This window comes from Zophobas morio, unplaced genomic scaffold (genome assembly GCF_036711695.1).
Source record: "Zophobas morio isolate AGI-343-1 ecotype UQ-CSIRO unplaced genomic scaffold, CSIRO_AGI_Zmor_V1 ptg000030l, whole genome shotgun sequence".
NCBI classification, from domain to species: domain Eukaryota; kingdom Metazoa; phylum Arthropoda; class Insecta; order Coleoptera; family Tenebrionidae; genus Zophobas; species Zophobas morio.
This window is the reverse complement of record NW_026972135.1, coordinates 15,190,091-15,202,193: the sequence shown is the minus strand read 5'-3', so window position 1 is coordinate 15,202,193 and position 12,103 is coordinate 15,190,091. Positions and strand designations below refer to the sequence as shown.

The 12,103-nt window shown below is 31.1% G+C and overlaps 1 protein-coding gene across 6 annotated transcripts in view; it reads left to right on the top strand.

Moving 5' to 3' along the window:
- Positions 1-12,103, top strand: part of LOC135139095 (acetyl-CoA carboxylase) — a 50,002-nt gene that overhangs the window by 13,175 nt on the left and 24,724 nt on the right. For 4 of the 6 annotated variants that reach the window (XM_064069184.1, XM_064069179.1, XM_064069183.1 and 1 more), the window contains exon 2: positions 2,096-2,363. In XM_064069184.1, coding sequence (XP_063925254.1) covers positions 2,179-2,363 — 185 coding nt within the window. In that variant the 5' untranslated portion in view covers positions 2,096-2,178. Of the gene's footprint in view, positions 1-2,095; positions 2,364-9,226; positions 9,455-12,103 lie in introns of those variants that run through there. The other 2 variants (XM_064069182.1, XM_064069181.1) reach the window with 2 other exon arrangements.

Sequence of the window (12,103 nt, the reverse complement as noted above, 5' to 3'; positions counted from 1 at the left end):
TGGAAAAATTGAAAATGTCAAAAATTAAAATACTGACAAATTGAAACATCAAAAGTTGAAAAATCGAAAACCGAAAAGCCGAAAAATCTCAATAATGTATTTATAAAATTCAGGATTATGCTACTAAAAAATTGATAACGTCATCTCAAAATTTTGCCGAATAAATTGTACTAAAAATGGTCAAAATATGATGAGTTTTTACTTGTAATTTATCATTGCATTCATATTTTTTAGATTGGCTTATATACTTATGTGGCTCAAAAAAATTAATGAATCAGTCAATTTATTCTATAGATTAAATCAAGAACGACTCACTCCATTTTCCCAGAAATTTTGGGAATAATGTTATTTTTAATCTAATCCACATTGATTTACGTGTCCTTGCAAAATGTTGATGATTTCATAACAAAATTGTGTACCTAAAGTAAAAGTTTAACTCGAAAATGCTGGATGTGTTTCATTGTATTTTAGGTGCGAGGGAAGTTCTGTCGAAACAATTTTCCACCCATTTTTTTGGCTGTTATATTTGAACATAAACAATTTATTTTATATATTTTTAAAACATTATAAAGAAAATAAAAAGTTGTGTTAGACTGAACCTTGTGGGTTTCTCAATCTATTTTCCGCAGCATTTTAAACTTTCAACTCAATTTCATTCAAAATACATACAAATGGATTTCCATGGTTATTTCCCTGTACCCTTCATTTGAAAATAAATAAGCTTATCTGGTGTTGTTTAACGATTTGCATTTTATGACGGACTCCCAACAGTGACCATAATCTCTCGTGTTTTTGGGTCGGTAGCTGCGGTGGATCGGTACTTTGGGTTGCATAGTTACAAAAAATAATTCTTCTCACGGAAACCGATTTTGCGGGCGACGACTGGGGATCCTTAACGTTTTGTTTACAGATGAAGCTCCATTTACCACTAACGGCTGTGTAAACAGATACTACTCACATTAGTGTGCCCAGCAAAATCGCCATTGGTATCAGGAAAAGCACTTCCAAAAAGTTTTCAAAGTTAATGTCTAAGTCACTGGTCTACATTTTTTTGAGGGAAATTTAAAGGGACATATGTATCTAATTTTTTTAAAGAATATTTTACCTGAACTGTTGGAAAACGTAGAGCTAGACATACGAAGAATAATTTGGTTTTCAAAATGGACACCCTGTATTTATAACAGCTTGTAGTAGTCACAAACTTTGAAGATACTTGGTCTAATAAACATAATCCCTAAGTACGTTTAAATTGTAGCTATATATACATGTTTATATTACGCGCTTGTTTTAATCGTTATGTATCATTAATATTGACACATTATGGACCATGCATTCACAATTATATACTCGTATACCCATTGTTTTCGTGACTTCTGACTACCGTAATTGTCTGCTTGTATTTACATAAATACTTACGTAATGAATAATAATATCTTCATATACTTAATAATAGAAAATTAAACTCTCACTAAATTTGAAATACACATTGCGGCAAACAATAAAAAAATGAAATTTTGTTACATGCATATGTACGTAAGTATATAAACTTAAACATTTTACTTCAATACCTACATAAATATTAATGTAGCCACGATAGGAAATTTACTAAAAGCCGACACGTAAAAATACGTCAAGATGCTTAGTATTTTCTAACAGAAGTTGTAATATTCACCATAAATAATTTTAGATATAATAAAATTAAAAGAATCAGTAGTAGTTTTTTTTTAATTTTATATAATGGTGTGACTGACATCACATATCATCAATAGAATTCGTGGGACTTAAGCTTCTATTTTGACCTGCAGGGCTGCTTTTCTCTTCATTGCTTTTACCCACAGAAATTTTCATTTATTTTATCACCACCAAGTATGCACTGACTATTAAACGTTGACCTGGAAAACATGTAACATAAAATGTGTGTAAACTGTTTTATTAAACTTAAGTTTTAAAATTTTCGGTCGCTGTGTTTTCGTAAACAGCAATCACTTCGACGTTCTAGGCGAAGCCAGTTGATCCTGCTTTAGTCTGGTTTCGAAAAAATGACTGCTGTAATTACCTGTGTTCGTCCGAGTGCAATTTTTGTTTCTTTTTGCAGAAAAAACTTTGTCGGACTCCGACGATAGCTGGCAAAAGATCGACGAGGAAGAATTGATACAAGCAGCCGACGAAGCAAGAGAAATGGAACCAGTGCGAGAAAATGGTGTCCACTGGACCTTAGGAGATGAGAGCCGAGAACAGGACGACACCTTTCCCCAAAATGGTGATATCACAGATAGCTCACCGCCCGCCGCTCCATCTAACGGCCAAGGAGGACTCACGCCTGCCGAACAAAAAGCTCTCATCGAAAGGAGAAAAAGACTTAAGTAAGTAGCGATTTTATTTTTGGGATTTCTGCGAACGAGAAGAGCTCATCGTGTAAACATTGTTGAAAAATGTGTCGAGTAATAATTTATATTTAACAAATATTGTAATATTATTAATTGTTTAATGCTGCATTCTAGTTATTCAAGCACTAAGCCTTCAAGGTTGGTGGGTTTTTGCTGCTTTTTTAGGTGATGTAATTGTCACAGTGTCTTAATTGACGTACTTTGCAAGTAGACTCTATGTATTATGTGTAAATTGTTCCAGAGAAATTCGCACTGGAATATGCATGAAGTTCCTCTGTACACCAAGTATTGTAGTATAAAATTCCATTTTTTGTGCTAGACTGTCTGCCCGGTTTACAACCATTTTATAATTTGTACGACCCCATTTTTAAGTTATTTGAATCATGTCCTCTGCAGAAAATTCATCGTAGATTTTTGTTTTTTTTTATGACATAAGCAGGGGGATTTATAAACTTATTGTTGACGTTGAATTTCCCACTGATGTTGCTTTTAGAGTTGCCGTTGGCAGTAACTTTGATGTTCAAACTTTCGCCGTATTTAAAGGGGTTGTAGAAGAAAAGTGGAGGATTTAAGTTGACTACTACAAAAATTTACCGTTTTAGACATGTTTTAAGTTTCTTGTTGTCGAAATAAGTCTACACATATAAGAAAAAAAGGCACCCCCCCAACCGCCCTATCTCAATTTTGAATGATTTTTTTTATTCCTCGTGAGCCAAGGCAACGGAGCTTATCTGCGAAATCCTTATTTCCCTAAGAGGAATTAAAAACATGTTTTCGAGTATCGTTATTCAAAGAATACTATGTATCGTAAGAAAAAATTGAAGCCAAAAATGAAGCCCCACCCATACCTGCCGTGATCTAAACAGTAATGAAGTTTTCATTCGTTGGCAGAGCTAGGGGCGGATCCTAATTGCAAAATCCATATTTCCTAACAAAAATTTACCATTTTAAACGTGTTTTCATTTTATAAAACAAAATCATTACAACTCCGATGTGGTGGGTGGGCGGGCTTTATATTTTGCGGTTTTTCCTTAATATTCATAGTGTTATTTGAACAACACGATACTCAAAATCATGTTTTTAATTTCTTGTAAAGAAATAAGTATTTTGCAATTCATCTCTGTCCCCTTCGTTCACGGTGAATAAAAAAAAAAATCATCACAATTGAGATAGAGCGGGTGAGACTCGCCCACTCGCGGCCTATGTCAATTGTGATGATTTTTTTTTTCGTCGTGAGCCAAGGGGAGGAGCTTAATTGCAAAAACGTAAGCCCAAAATAACTTCAAGTGGAAATCTACCCAAATTTCGAGAAATCGAGAAGACGGAAAATTGAAAAATTGGGATATCGAAATATCAAAAAATCGAAATTTTAAAAATTAAAAAAATTGTAAAAAAGGGAAGTCGAAGAACTGAAACATCAAGAAATCGAAAAGGTGAAAAATTGAATATTTGACAAATTGAAAAACTGAAAAATCGGGAATTGAAGCCGAAAATAACTTATGGAAGTCGAAATCTACAAGAAAATGTTTTTAGGTGATTTTTGAAAGGTGCTTGAACTAAGATTTTTGGAAAATTCGGTTTGAAAATCAAATTTTTTTCAATATTCCGGAAGTTGTTTTCCATTTTATCAATTCTGAACAAATTGTTGTTTATTTTTCGAAGAAATAAAGTCGAAAATAACTTCTACAAGTTCAAATCTGCCCAAATCTTGACAAATCGAGATGGAGAGAAAAATTGAAAAATCCAGAAATCGAAATACTAAAAAATCAAAAAATTGAAAAACTAAAAAATCTAAATTCGTAAACTTGAAAAATGGAATGATCGAGAAATCGAAACGTCCAAATGTTGGAAAATCTAAATTTAAAAAATTCGAAAAATCAAGAAAGAGAAAAATGTGAAATTTAAAATATCGAAAAATTGAAAAATTAAAAATCGAACAATTTAAAATTATAAATTACAAAAATCAAAAAATCGAGAAACCAAAAAATCAAAAGTCGAAAATTTAACAATTCAAAAAATTGCAAAAACGGCAAGTGGGAGAACTGAAACATCAAGAAATCGAAAAGTCGAAAAATCGAAAATTTAACAAATTGAAAAACTGAAAAATCGGGAAATGAATGTTTTTAGGTGAATTTCGAAAGGTGTTTGAAAAACGATCAAAAAATTAGTAAAAAATTTGAAAAATTTAGATTTTTGAAAAAATGTTGAAAAATTCTAAAAAAATCTGGCTAAAAGATATCGACGGGACTAAGATTTTTGAAAAATTCGGTTTGAATTTTTTTTTTATCTCCAAAATTGTTATTCATTTTATTGATTCTGAAAAAATTGTTGATTATTTTTCGAAGAAATAAAGTCGAAAATCTTTTACAATGGAAATCTACCCAAATCTCGACAGAGTAGACGGATAATTGAAAAATCGAGAAATCAAAAATTAGAAAACTGGAAAATCTTAAGGCGAAAGTTCCAAAAATGGGATGATCGAGAAATCGAAACATCGAAATATTGGAATATCGAAAATAAAATTCGAAAAATTGAAAAAGAGAAACATTAATAAAAAGTTGAAAATTTAAGAATCGAAAAATTAAAATTGAAAAATAAAAAAATTTAAACATAAAAAGATCGAAAAATTGAAAAATTTTAAATCGAATAATTTAAAATTTCAAAAATCATAATTCGAGAAAACGAGAAACCGAAAAACCAAAAGTCGAAAATTTAAAAATTCAAAAAATTGATGAAAGAAAAGTCGAAGAACTGAAACATCAAGAAATAGAAGGGTCAAAAAATCGAAAATTTAACAAATTGAAAAATAGAAAAATCGAGAAATGAAGACGAAAGTAACTTCTAGAAGTCGAAATCTACAAGAAAAAAAAAAAAAAAATAAAGCTAAAATAAAAAAAAATCACAAACAGATTCCGAGGGGCCGATTCGAAAAATTTAAGGTATTGGTGGTTCCGGACTAAAATTTTTGCAAAATGCATTTTAAAAAAATATTTTTTTAATAACTCGAAAATTGTTATTCAATTTATCGATTCTGAAAAAAATGTTGATAATTTTTCGAAGAAATGAAGCCTAAAATAACTTCTACAAGTGGAAATGTACCCAAATCTCCACAAATCGAGAAAGCGAAAAATTGAAGAATCGAGAAATCGGAACCAAAAAATCGAAAAATCAAAAATTGAAAAATATAAAATCAAAAAATTTGAAAAATTGAAACAAGGAAAGTCGGACAGCTGAAAAATCGGAAATCGAAAAGTCGGAAAATCAAAAATTTCACAAATTGAAAAATTGAAACATCGAGAAATGAAGCCGAAAATAACTTCTAGAAGTCGAAATCTACATGGAAATGTTTTTAAGTTATTTTCGAAAAACTCTTGGAAAACGATCAAAAAATTAATAAAAAATTTGAGAAGTTTAAATTTTTCAAAAGTTGTTTAGAAATTCTAAAAAAAATCCGGCAAACAGATTTCGACGGGCCGATTCTAGAAATTTAACGTTCTGTGGTTCCGGACTAAGATTTTTGAAAAATTCGGTTTGATTTTTTTTTATCTAGAAAATTGATATTCATTTTATTGATTCTGAAAAAATTGTTGGTTATTTTTCGAAGAAATAAAGTCGAAAATAACTTTTACAATGGAAATCTACCCAAGCCTCGACAATTCGAGTAGACGAAAACTTGAAAAATTGAGAAATCGAAACATCAAAAAATCGAAAAATTGAAAAAGAAAAATATCAAAATAATAGTTCTACAACTGCTCCACTCGCAACAAGCGAACCCACGCTTAATGCTATTATAGATAACACTTGCAACAGAAGTGTAAAGATTGCAACCAATAATACTAGCTGAGTACTGTAGTAGAATAAACTGTGTCAAATTTCCGATTTAATAATTTCTTTGCGTTTCATAGGTCGCCGATTATTGTACTTACACAAATTTGTACATTATATATATATATATATATATTATATTTTACAACATAATGGGTTTATTTCATGTTATTTCAAAATTTATACTTGTTTCCTCTCCTAGCAACAGTTGCTTTAATCTTCCCATTGGTTCTCGCTGAACAATATATGTAATATTTATAAATATACAAAGTCCCCAAAATCAAAAATACTTTCTTTTAGATCAGGCCGATCTTTACCGAATTGCGTGTAGCATTTCCTGATCGTAAATCTCATTTGCAATGAAATTACCTTTGACACATTTTGAACCTTAATATCTTTAAAATTTTATTTATTACTTGATTGAAAAATGACAAAACGATTTTTCTGGTCTACTTAGGCGTAAAAAAGTGCACCGCAATCGCACATACTGCGTGCAGAAATATCTTTGGACGTCACTGTTGGAAGCACGGAAATGAGACTAGCCTCAATTTTATATTTTTTCAAAACATACCGCTTATGGGTGCATTATGGACAGCCTACATATTAAACGGCATCAGTTTTGCGTAGACTACAGAGGCAAGATTCGAATCTACCTGTCTGCGGTGTGTTGAAGCGCACTGTTTAATTATGTATATAAATATACTCATCTACCAAGATAAAAATAACAATAACTTTTCACATTTATTTTTAAAATATTAGAAAAAGGTAACATTTTATTGGCCAGAAATGTATCGACGGAAATAATAAAAATAATAATACAGCGCATTCCTAAGGCATTGCTTCACCTGCATCATAGGATAAGCCGCCCCTGGAAATGGATTAACAGGTGCTTTAAAAATATGAGTCCACTGATAAAAGGCAAGGTTATCAAAATTATTTCAGCAAAAAGACATGTCAATTCCTACGCGTGCAGTGTAATACTAATAATAAAACACCGGTTCTTGAGATTTAATCAATAAAAAAATCTATCCAGTCTCTGAACCAAATTTCTGAAAATATTAAACTTCAAAATTGAACAATTAGCGTTAATGTGAATTTAATTGAAAATCTAAAGTTCGAAAATGATATATGGCAACAATAAAAAACGACGTTGTAAATCGTATTCTAACAAATTAATGCTTGCGTTTAGTGTCATTGTCTATTAGACAATGCAGTTCATTAAAACAAATCGGAATTACAAAGTTAATTGTTTAGCTCTGACGTTCAGTATTTTCTGAAGTTTGGTGCAGGAATTTTTTTAACTATGTTATTAAATAATGCCAAATTGCTGAAAAGCATGCGCGCCAAATAATTAAAAAAAAACAAATTTAAGTGTATTTCGCATGGATGACCCAACACACGAGCGGTGTACCACATTTTCCGGCGTCCCACTTTTTACGGGACATCCTGTATAGAGAACTTGACAAAGAAAATAAAAAACGGACGTCCTCCTTAATTATCAATTTTATTTCGAAGAAAGAAACATTTTTATTCTTTAGCACTCCAATATTCCTTTATTAGATGTAATACATGTTTATATTAAATTTTTTGTTTGTAATGTTGAATTGTTACTTTTTTACTTTCAATATGTTTTTTGAGTTTGTGAATATCTGTATATGATTTGTCCGCCAATTCGTTCCACGGATGACTCGATTACAAATTTTGTTGTTCGCCCTCACTACGTATGATGTCGTATAAAACAAATAATTAAGTCAATATTTACTGAGGCATTGCTGAACAAATGAGCCAAATTCCTGTTCACAATCTAAAAACATATTTATTAATCTTGCGTTCTAAGTACATATATGTGTCACAATACAAAAACGTACAATTAATAAATTCATTTACTTGTTTACAAACATCGTTCATGATAAAATTACCTTATTTTTATCAAACTGAATACAAAAGAAAATAGTTTTTCGCAGTATTCACAGCACAAATTTATTATTTTGACAAAAAATTATTGATTTATTTTTACGTGTGAACGAATCACTTCTCAGGCAATTTATATATAATTTGATCGTGGGTTTGGCTCGTGCGTCTGGCGTGAAAATACAGGTGATGATAGCGGGTTTTCAAGTGATTTTGTTCTTCTTAAAAACAGTCTGGTCCAAAGTAGCATGTCCTTCCAAACCCTATCGGATTCAAAACCACCGTAACATCACCTGGAAACCCAGCGTGGTTTGAAGGACCTACATTCGACCAAGTGCGAGGATTTTATCCAAGGGTAAAATTTCTGCAACTAAAAGATGTACATACTGTTTCTAAAGTCATCTACAAAGATGTTGCATTAAACAGATCACTATCACTATATTGATACGCAATAAAGTCGAAGTTAGGAGACACTTTTTAACATTAAATGGCGATATATATTTGTTGCTATGAATACATATTAAAGTAATGTACATATATCTACATAGAAAAGTGATATATACTCAGCGGTGCTGTCGTCAAATACATATCAAAGGTCATTCTATATCTACAACATAGTGTGCAAACGTTAACTAGCTTTTCAAAGAAGCCACTTATGGACGTGTCAGTCGGTAAAGGTAATATATGCTCAACTTATCTCTCAGTGGGATGAAACATTTTATCAACCTTTTGTTCTCTTGCAATTGTCATAAAATTTTCATTATTAAATGTCAACTAATTATAGCTACATTATTTATTGACGTTTTGTAAAACACTGATTTCTTGTCATATTAATTTTTTTAATACTACTAATTGTAGTCCAGTACCATGTGTCTGCCTGTTTGTTTTATTGTTATTATTATTTGAAAAATGGATTCCTGGGTAGTTGCACTTTCATAGTACCTCAGTATTTAAACATCTACACCCATTTAAAATTTTTGGTAAATTCGGCTTAGTCCGGTTCTGCTCTGACCCATCGAGACCCACTACCACGTCCACCTGTTGCCACCTTACACATTTTTCACAGTAAATGTCTTCCGATCATCAGTCGACTTTCAAGTTCGCACAGTCGCGTTTCGTTGTTTCAGCGAAATCGATCGCGTCAGCTCCGACTCACACCCGATTCATCTGTTTAAATAAATGTAATTACTGATTTTTTTCAACCCAGAAGTGTGTGTATTTCGTGACTTTAACTGTTTTGTGAATTTGGTGTAGTATCAGTTGCAAACAACCTCCTAGATCACCGTTGAAGAGTATAGGTTATGTTGTTATAACCTCAAAACCGCGTTTGTGTACGTTTAATGTATTCATGTGGGTCATTTAAGGGAAAGTGACATTAGAGTGGTGTAACAAATACATAATTTGGAATTAAATGTCAACTGTCATTAGTTTTGAATCGAAGCAGACAATTCGTACGAAGTTAGAGAAGTTTAGGTTGAATAAGGGGGCGTTACCTTTTTTTTATTATAGTGCTACAATATCGATGTAGTCGTGTTTGAAATGTGTCATAGTTTGAACGGTTTATTGACAGTGTACATCATTTTGAGATTACACTTGAGAAAAGCACTTGACACGTAGATAAAATATACTCTTGTTATTTTTAAATTGTCCTAAGCATTTGTATACCAATTTGCGGACATAATGTATCTGTTTCCGTTTCTGTTCGCTTATCTTATCAATTGTTGTCGATTGTTAAAGACTTTAATCGGATTAAATAATCGTATGACTTTATGAACCAGTCAACTGAGGTACTCGAATTCATAGTTGGAGATTATTTTTAGTACAAATAACATGTTTCTCGGTATTTGACGATAAAACCGTTGCAAATATTTAAAAAATAATAATTGCAAAATTGTCGTGTCGTCGATGACGAAATTTTGTTATTGTATTTTCGAGTTGGATCCTGAAGATAAACGATAAAAGTAGTAACTTGTTTCGACTAATAAAATGAAGAAAAAAAATAGAGAAAACAAATGGAAACGTTTGTTGTTTTCGGTAAATTCCCACAGTTGATTGTAGGTTGTTTAAAAATAATTGCCGGTAAAAAATTGTTTGTATTCTAAACAATGGGTATTATTTTATGGAAATTACAAATTTGTTAATTGTTCGAGAGCGCCACTTGATTTCAAGAACACCGCAAACGTGGGTTTATTTTTAGATATCAACTTGAACCTGTACTTTATTTGTGATTTATGGACGTTGGTGGTTAACATGACAAACAGTAGTGATAATTTGTTGCTTAATGGAAAACGCGGCTTTAGTTTAAATAATTCTTTTTGTATTATAGAGAACGCTAAATTGATTTCTTTCTTTAGCACATGATTAATAACCATGATATTTTACCTGTTTAATTAAAGTTTGCTTTATCTGTTAATTAATTTCCATGAATACCTTTATCACCACTTCGTTATATGAAAAAACTCAGCGCTACATCTAACCATGTTAGCGCAGACGCCAGCCCTACTCAAACGTATAAAGTTTTTTCGGAGTTAAATTTTTACTAAACAAAAAGTTTCGGAAATAGCGATTATTTTGAATCTTTAAAATAAAAATGACGATACCTGAATAAACTGGTATGACTTCGACAATTATACAAATGTACGTTCCATGGTCAAAAATTGTGTATAAAGTAAACAATTATGTAAAATAATTTGGTGTCGCTGGTGGGTTGGTGACGGTCGAGGAAAGTCGTTAATTAATTAACGTTACACATATTTTTTGTGTGTGCTTTTTGAGTGACCAAATTTTCAAATTTTGCGCTATTTTAAAAGTATTAAGAAAAATAAGTGACCTGCTATGTTGACTAGGTAAATATTTTTTTTTCTGTAAAATTATACGTTATTTTTATTTCCCTTCTCCCGTAACAAATGGGGTTATTTTCGTTTATGATGGACCTATTTCGATACATACGGTCATTTTCGATCTAAAATACCGGGCGTTCCAGTTTACATATTCCACTCTAATATCTGTTATTTCCATAAATACAAGTTTTAAATTTGGAAAGGCGTATTAACCCAAAAAGCCATTAAACAGAGTATATTGTTAGCTTTAAATCATCTTTGGTTTTTGCGGAAATGACTTAAACTTTTTTTTTCAAGCAGAATGGTGCGTTAAATATACTTTTTTTTATTTTTTCAAAGACATCATGACACTTAATATCAATTTCTTATTCCGGTTTAATATTTTAATGCTTCAAAAAACAAAATTTTGAAACTTGGTACCGTCAGTTGACACAACAAATTTATATTGTATATTATTTTTTTTGCAAATGAAATGTTTAATTTTTTCGTTTTTCCACATATTTACTTCAAAATGTAAAAATTTAATAACATATACATACATATATTACACAGGTTTTAATTAACTGAAATAAAAAACACTTCTTCTCATTCGAAATAAACAAGTTGATGTCATTTGTGACGAAACCAGCATAACCATGACGATTTAATTAAAAAATAAAGGATGTAATCATTCCAAATGTAATTAAAAACATAGTTCCTTGTCATGGTACTATTAGAGGGTGGTCAAAAAATGGCGCATTAACTCTGTGATATGTTGTTAAGGACTATTTATTGAGCAAAAAAAAATCATTTTTAGGCGACCAGTATAAAAAGAGCTACTTTACGACTCCATTTGCGGCCCTAAAGTGTTACTTTTTTGGACTGAGTTGTCGTGTCTGTCAACCTCTCTTCGAAGTGCTTGTGTGTTTACCTTACATTTTCTTTAATAAAGCACCTTTAGCCAGGGGAATTAATAATAAGATAAGATATCTATTTGTCACAATTATAAAGACTGCTGAAGCCTGAGAGATCGAATATTTTAAACATTTATATTTAAATTTCATAAAATAACATACTTTTTAAACTTTGGATTTATGAATCCGTTTTTTTTTTTCGTTCTTATTGTAGACATCCAGATTGTTTGAATTTCATAATAAGTAA